This window comes from Saccostrea cucullata, unplaced genomic scaffold, assembly GCF_032062105.1.
Source record: "Saccostrea cucullata isolate Sc308-1 unplaced genomic scaffold, CSIRO_AGI_Scuc_v1 ctg1829, whole genome shotgun sequence".
NCBI classification, from domain to species: Eukaryota; Metazoa; Mollusca; class Bivalvia; order Ostreida; family Ostreidae; genus Saccostrea; species Saccostrea cuccullata.
In genome coordinates, this window is record NW_026920841.1 from 143,297 (window position 1) to 152,183 (window position 8,887).

General features: G+C 33.6%; 1 protein-coding gene across 1 annotated transcript; it reads right to left on the bottom strand.

Annotated features, from left to right (window-relative positions):
- Positions 1 to 1,248: 1,248 nt before the first annotated feature.
- LOC134258472 (BTB and MATH domain-containing protein 42-like) lies at positions 1,249 to 6,599 on the bottom strand. Its single transcript, XM_062741036.1, has 3 exons — positions 6,247 to 6,599; positions 1,734 to 2,072; positions 1,249 to 1,646 (listed from the first exon to the last, which is right to left on the bottom strand). The coding sequence occupies exons 1-3, from the start codon at positions 6,560 to 6,562 to the stop codon at positions 1,249 to 1,251; spliced, it is 1,053 nt and encodes a 350-aa protein (XP_062597020.1). The 5' UTR covers positions 6,563 to 6,599.
- Between the last annotated feature and the right edge of the window lie 2,288 nt (positions 6,600 to 8,887).

Below are 8,887 nucleotides of genomic sequence, written 5' to 3' on the forward strand. Positions count from 1 at the left end.
ACGCCAAGCACATGTTTACCTGTTACTTCGAACACGTTGTTCAGGTCAATTTATGATCATGTCAGTGGAGTGCAAAATAAAAAAGAAATGTTCTAATGAACAAAATGCAAACATTAGAAACAATGAAAGATAGCACGGGTGTTTTTAATTTGTTATTAACTAGAGAAAAATATGTTTAATAAAATGTATAGGTGGTTTGTATCAAGTTCTGATCACCAGCACTTCAAGGGCAAGGAAAACGAGCAGCTTCTCGTATGCATTTAAATGGGCACATCATTCTTTACATAACTATACTCGTGATCACGTGTGTTGGCCAGAGAATCCATCTGACAATTGTATTCACCGATAGTATAATAAAGGAATTTATCAAGCGTAAAATTTCTGTAGTATTCGTAGTAACCCATAATGCATTTCGCATTCATCTGATTTGTCAGTTAAAGTCACATTGGTGGTTCATTTGCTATTCTGACGCCAAAAAATATAGTCCCGGTTCCCATGCAAAATATTTGTCCAAAAAGAAATTTTTATTCCTGACAGCAGAAAATTGTAATATAGAGAATACTAGTACTTATAATTTAGACGTGAATGAATTCAAGAAAGATCGATTGAAGTGCTTTTCTTCAAAATGATATTATAGGATGGTGAAAACTAAAACGCAACATAGCTTTTCTGTTTACCATGTCTCCACGTGCTAATCACTTCCTAGCCACATTTCCGTGAATAATTTACCCTATCTCGCTGAAGTCTCGCTTACTCTCGCCATAGTCACTGTCAGAGCTACTCTGAACTCATCGGGTTTTATAATTTGCAGAACACCGAAAAAGAAAAGGTTCCGAACACATTAGTAGGGGTGACACTGAAAACTAAATGTGATCGATACACAAGACTCACGGTGGGTATGATTAGGGAAAAGTGGTACGTTTTCGCCATATGCACCTTATCCCTCTTCTAGAATTTTTATAGTATATAAAAAGTTTATATTGAAAGATCTAACAACTTTAAGATATAATTAATTTTATTCTTAATTTCTCAAAAAATACATATTATTGAATCCTCAAACAGGAAGGCAATACATAGGTATACATAATCCCCGGGTGCCTGTAGTTACTTTTAATATTTCTAATTTTTTTTTTTTTTTTTTTAAGAAGGAAATAAATAGTTATTACCTTTTTAATATTTAGCTATGGTATTCTAAGGAGATAAATTAATATGTATCATGTAATCATGCAAAATATCTTTAAAAAAAACTTATTGTATTTTGTTATAGTTTTCGTTATATCTTGATTCTGATATTTCTCTCCTCCAGCTATCAAACTCATCCTCAAATAATTCCATTCTTTTTACAAGTATTTTAGTTCTAGACGAATCTGTAATTCTTTGGTATCTTTCGTCTTTTCTCAATTTCTTATAACTACATCTAGATGCAAGGTCTATCGCTGCCTCCAAGAGTTTTCTCAGATTAAATCTTTCAGCAGCAATGATGTATCCAAGGAGTACGTGTAAGGATATAGCAGAAGGCTGTGATGAACTCGACCCCGATTGATGTTTACAAAAACTAACGAGACTGTCCTCGTATTTTCTTTTCTCAGTTGAGCTTTGAGAGTCCCACAGCAACACTGCAATTTTTAAAAAATCTGTTCTTGAACCTAGAAAGACAATTTTATACATAATGAAACTGATGTAATATACTGCATTTTCAACGGAAAAAGAAATAACTTTTCAAGATGTAATACCTGCATCAAGGTACGGCTTCAATTCTTTTTCCATTAAAGAATTTCGACAATCCGAAATACTTTTCCGTAAATCCCCAGTAAGCTTAATCTCGATTCCTGCTCGCTTTAAAGACTCTGTTGGGCACTCCGCACATAATTGGATGGCAGAGGGAAGTACAAATTTCATGTTAAATTGTTCAGCACAAGCAGTATATTCCACGAGAGTAGATGTCTCAATGTGCTTGTCTACATCTCTAGCGGTGCTTTTGCAAACCTCTTCGAGAAATTTCTCGCATTTATTCTTGACCACTGAAATCTGATATTCCTCGGCCAGTGGAGTTATCTTCAATACCGTTTTATCTGGAACAGAAATTGTTTTGTTCAGTACAAGTAACATATTCCACAAAAGTATAGGCTTCAATTTTGTTTACACCGTTTCTAGCGGTGGATCGACAAACATTTTTAGAAATATTTCGCATTTGAAGTGGAGGTTTCGATGAGGCCATTTTCGGCTCATGATAAATTTCAAGTGTGTTTAATAATACTGATTAATGTCACTTCTGTCATATTTCATAAATTTATTTGCTAAACCAGCTTTTAATAATTACGTGACTCGGGGGTTTCTAAAGAGTCTCTCTAAAAGTGCTTTAGACGGTTTAGAAGATTCATAATAATTTTGTTGAATATTTTATATGAGTAACAGAATAAAATCAAGCAAACATTATCAGAGGACATAAAATAATGTTAAAGTTGCACAAATACTTCTTTTAAAGTTATGTTTCCCCTTAAGTGACTCTCTGCGTTGAAAGCTTTAAAATTATTACAAAAAAAATGTGTACGCTCTTTATTCGTCATTCATAAATACTTTGCAAGGGTACGACAAACGAGGATGGTAAACATGGTGATTTTTCAATACCAGCTTTACATAATTACAATAAAATGCATAGCGAATGCGAACAATCTATACAGCTGTATAGGTTCAACCTGGAGGCAAGTGTTCCTGGATATAAGATTTTGCCTGGGTTATTTGGTACACTTCGAGGGTCAACGCTTTTATAAGTCAATTTCAGTCAAATGTGGAAAGTTTTGTAACTTTTGTAACTCATTTGAAGTATACGAGAGGACTTTCATTGTGTTTGCAAGAGTGATATCATTGTTTTCTTCACGTACCAAAGGTGGCCGGAAAGCATTGACAACAGCACATACTATTCTCACATAATTCCCTATTCATTTGATTTGACAGTATGGAAATACCTGATGTAATGCTTTCATTTGTTATTCGACCATTTGTCGACTCATCTTACTTTTGTTACATATCGGGGAGTGGTTTGCCTTCTCTGTCATGTGTTGTTTGGAACCTCGAGAAAGATAATCTAGCATCTCATTGTTGATTCCGAAAGAATCGAGAAACCCAATGGAATCCCGAAAGCCCCTGTCAACAACTAAAAGATCATCTCTCTAACCAAATGTTCAATGTTACTCTTTAAAATTTCAGCACCATTGTTCCGTCCATCAGCTAGATAAGGCCGTTAAACAGCAAGAATGTACCCATCGGTTCCAACAATCATCATTGGCTTTACCAGTGGTGTGTGTTTATGTCCGCTGAATGGTTGTCTTTGAAAAGAGAAATTACCACTTGTTTGAATATAAATATATGTGTCATTTAATAAAAGAATAGAAATCTGTCTCCCATCTGCAAGAAGATGTTGAGCAAAGGGTTTCGTGTGCTCTGAAGTGAAATCCTTACGTGTAATGTGTTCAAATCCTAAATACTTGGGAACAAAATGTTCCATCGAGACATCCCTTGCACTTGCAATAAATTTTAATTTGAAACATGCTACTTAGAACACTTCATGAATTTCAGGTCTTAATTTTGTCAATAACAAAGCCAAGCATGTTCTTCATGACCTGTTATTAGAGTCTCTAACCGGTGTCAAGTAAGAGCAACGTTTTTCAATTTGAGCCTTGGTGACGCAGGTCAAATTGTAATAATCTTCATCAGATAGTGCTGCTGGATCATCAAAGTCTACACCATTTTTTCTCTCTCTCTGCATTTCTCCATCAAGCTATTTAGCATGCTTGTAATTTCAGTTCTATTGAAATTAGTAAAGTCTGATGTAATGTTGGCAACAGCCTTTTCAATACGTCAGCATTGACCCCATCATCCTTAAGGTGACGCTTGCAACATCTCTCCCCATCAGGAATCAACATCCCATTATCACAAAATGTTTTCAGCCTTATCTCTTTTCTGATGTTTTACAAATCGTCAGTGCCTTTGCAAAACTAACACTTATTATGGGACAAACTAGTCTGAGTGATTGATTAGCATTTTTGCTTTGGGCTTGCCAGACTAGTCTTTGATGTTTGCGAATCATTGTCTTTAATTTGTACAGAGGATGTTTCAGGTTTTGTTGCCTCCGATCTTTGTTCCCTGTAAAATTTACATCGACGTCGATTGCATACTATACAGAAGTGAAAATTCGCTCTTTCGTACACGTTTTCAAGTTTTTGAGAAACATGTCTGTGTAGCTCTGCATTTGTTATATCTTTAACTTTTCTTCTATCTTTCCTTACAAATGTTTTGCTTAAACAACATTTAATAGAGAGTGATTTATCCATTATTTTGTTTAAGAGTTATTTGCCCCCTCCCATTTATGCGGAAGCTCTCCCCTGACATCTGGGTTGCTAGTCCAAAGTTGCAGTTCACAAAGGTTCTTTCTACACCAAAGATATGTGTTGGATCCACTATCTCGCAAGATTATTTCTCCTCAATAGCCAGATGTAAAAATATATTTCTTTGTCGCTGTTTCACCCATACGGACAGAAATATGAGCGCCCTTTTGACAGGTTGGGTCAGGGACCCCCAGTTCCAGAAATATCTTGGTCGATAACTATAATTTACATTCACTCTTAATTACATTGATCAGATATATGAATATATAAGTCTATATTATGAAGTCAAATAACGTTGTTTCGGGTGAAACAATACGTTACAACTTGTAAATTAGTTTTTCACACACGGTTTGCAACTCGAGCATCTAATTCCTATAATGTTTGTGTTCCTTGCAGACACACACATGGGCATCTTTAATCAATTTTTTTTTCAATTTTTCTTTTATATAAGACAAAAAACTAATTTTGCTCTTCTGGTAACTCATTTATCCCCTTATTATGAACGCGTATCGATGTCTTTAAATATTTATCAGAAAAAGCCACAATTCAACAAGATTGCCAATTTTCCTGTTTTTAAATAAAATAAGATTTTTTATTTATTTTTGTGTGAAATGCTATTAAAATACCGTTACGTATATATGTGTCGTAATATTATACAGAAAATGTTTAACTTTAAATCTGTGTCCATGCACCTTATCTACAAGAGACGGTGTGAAAAATTAATCGATATCATAAAAACTTCCTTTCTAAAGTATATTTCACAATAAATTCATATCAATATGCACACTTTAAAAACGTGCACATTGTGGCGATAAGAGCAACATGGGCCTTTCAATAAACATTTTCAATAGTAATCGAAAAAGATTATGTTTGATTTGGGAAAAAGTCTGTTTCAATCAATCAAACAATTTTTGAATTATATTCTCAATTATGAATTAAGAATACCATGAAAATGTAAAAACAGATAAAGTATGTTGTGATATAGAAAATCCATTCCAGAAAATAAAAGCAGAGTATCATTATGTTTTTGTTTTTTTTTGAGGGGGTTTATATTTATAAATAATACATTTTTATAAATTCATAATAAAGGTTTATTTCAAATATTATTCATTCAAATATGGTATGCTAACTGACATGAACATTGAATGTACTGTGCATCTTTTCATATTTTGAATTTTCCCACCAAAACACGTTCAATAAATATGTATAAAAAGTATTGAAAAGTTCAGTAAATACTAGTACGTGTATTTCCTAACTGAAATTAGTAAATACCTGTATTCCCTAAGCAGAATAAGAATTCCATGCATTTCTTAAGATTCAGGAAATACGTAAACTTCCTGATACATGTGTAACATATTTACTGTAACAGTTATACCCGTTTTATTTATTATCCCATCACAACGGAGTTCGAGAGGATATAGTAACGCCCTAGGGTGTGAGTGTGTGTGTGTGTGTGTGTGTGTGTGTGTTGGAGAGGGTGCCGATGTGTGCGTAACAGTCTCCTTGTCATGATCGGAAAAAATACGTCGACAATTTAATGTCTACCAAGTATGAAAAATGTCAGTCAACATATGGCTTAATGATAAATTGCATATATTTACATTTTCATTTGTGTTTTTTAATATACTAAACAATAAATTCAAGATATTTTCATCTAGTACATTCATGTCCTTAGAAGTTTTTTTTCAATAATATGGATTAGATAAAGTGGTATATTAAGTTTATAGTGCTTATATTCAGTTTAATTGGTATACTAGACAAAGTATAACAAACAGTTCATAATAATTATCGTTGAAATTAATTTTCTCTTCTTCTTAAGTCCACCGATCGTGACCCTCCTCCCTCTCCCTCTTATCTTTACCTGTTATGAGATCTTCACGTTCCGGGTAATAAAACGTGTATAATAAATTCACAAAGTCAGCATATTTCTTCTCTGGCAATGATATCCTTTCTTTGTGTTTTTCAGTGAAGTCCGATTCAAACATGGCCTTAAACACACGTGAGTGGTCCGCTAACACCTGTTTGTTGACGTATATATCCCGACCCTCTACCTCTAGTATGACGTCGGTAGGAAGGAAATGTAGTTGTGGTTCATTTTTCTGAGCTGTTACATTTTCTTCAGGTACACAATGCGCTTCCTCCAGGCACAACTTGGGTATTTTGCATTCAGTCGCCATGTTTCTGTAAACTTTATAGAGCGCTGGTAAATCAATAAGTGGTTATTTGAAATGTGTTGTAGCTTGATTTGAAACCTTTAAATGAGGTACTATTCACGGGTTCTCGAACATTAGACGTCCTAGACACGACTAGCACATCATTAAATAATCCTTTTCGATGCAACCAATAAAAATGCTGTTTATATACATATATCTTTCCCGAAATTATAATGACGTATTGAAGAAAAAAACTTTCAGTTACCACTTTAACATTAAAATAAAAGCAGTTGCTTTTAGGGTTTTTCTTGTTAAAAATAGAAGTGCAATGATTTAATTGTGTTTGTTCAATGCTAATAATGGTTTTTAAATCTAGAATAATAGAGTGCATTAAGTGTGTATATGGTAGATTATTAAGGTCTTCCGTTTCCAACGGAAGACCTTCTACTGATTCTGATGATTAAGATTATTCTTATTATTCTTTTTTTTTTTCTTCCTAGACGCCAACTTTGAGGCCTCATATCTCACTCATTTCTCAATGGATTTTGCTCAAATTTTCAGACATTATAGACGATAATAAACTCTATCAGAATGCTGTCTAAAATTTCAAAAAGTCACTTCCGGTTTTGAGTTATTTCCCTTTAAACGAAAATTTATAGGCTTTCATTTCCAGACAAAGGCTCAGAGACCACAAAAGCTGGAGCAGAAATTTTACTGGTTTTAGATAACAGAAGGATTGAAGTTGTGCACATCGGTTTCTGTTTTTCTATTTCTCTATTCCAAATGGCGCTGTATAGGGGTAAAAAATTAGAACGCCTAAAAGAGCGAAAATTAACACATATTTTCCTTTTTATCTTGAAAACTAAAAATATTTTGTTAAGACATGTAGAATAAAAGTTGTGCATAATTGCACGAGCTTTCATTTAATATCATTTAAAAGGGGCTGACCCCTAAAATTAGGGATCTAGGGCCCTTGAAAGTTTTTGCTTTATAACTCAAAAAAGGTAAATATTTCGGAATGACTGTCGATTATGAAGGTTTGCTTTAACATCTTATTATCTCATGAAATTGTTTTGTTCGAGTCTTGTTTTAAATGAGCTAGATACATGACCCATATATGTACAGGTAATTCTTTTCACTCAGCACATAAACGCGAGCTCCTCATGCGTGTAAACCAAAACAAACTTACTATAAATGATAAACATGGCTGCATTGGATGCTTATATTTTTTAGAATAAGGTTCTTGAAGTGTTTTGTGTTTTCCCCCCAAATTATCATGATTATTCACTGACAATTTTCCCTTTTATTTCATTTTTTTTTTAATCGTATAAATCAAGTCTACTAAAAATGGAAGAAAAGATAATATTTTCTTTTCTTCTTATCATATAAAAACAACAAACAATATAGTGAGAAAATAAAACATAACTGTAAAGCATATACTATTCACAGCCATTAAGTGCACGCCTTTTACATTCACCTTGTTTGTTTACAATTATATAACGCGCCTCCCTCGATAACGCGGGGCAAAGTCGGTCACCGGGAATCAATCGGCGTGTTATCCAGCGACCCCCAGTCATATACACAAAGAAACCACAGAATGGATAAATTTAATTAATATGTTGAATCTTTCAGATTATTACATAGTATCTTTGACTAATTATGTCGCTAGTGCATTTCATTCAATAATTTATTTGCTGAATTAAACGAAAGTTGCATATAATTATTTTTTTTATAGCAAATGTTTTTCTCGATATCGAGGTCATGATCTGTTTCACTTCAAATACCATCGAAAATATGCTCCTTTGATTAATTTCTACTAGTGATAGATTTTTTGTATCTTAACTTAAATGTACATGTATGTAAGTCAATATACGTTCTTTTGTCGTCCTTCTTAAAATGTACAACTGTATACGTCCCAAATATGAAAATATCGAGCGTTTTATCGGAATACATAAATACAAAATCCCACATTCACACGCGCCTCCAAAGTATGTAGATTGAGACACACATGCATAACTTATTCCATTGGACAACTAATTAACCTCGAACAAATAATTATTTTCTATTAAACTTGTAATTTTTTGCGAGCAGGTTTCCGTTTATTTTTTCTTATCAGCTCTCGTAATGCTTCATTAAGGTTTTACGGAGACATATAATGTACATGCATGCAAGTACAGAACATGCACGTTTTATAATTAAAGTATAATGCATATGCAAGAGTGCCCAAATATACGCATGTAGAGCCTTATCTGCGTTTGAAATACAGACATTAGAGTGAACTAATTATAGGTCCGCAGAGTTGATTATGAGTTGTTTTTATAACGGGTAGCCCATCCTGTCCACTCATCG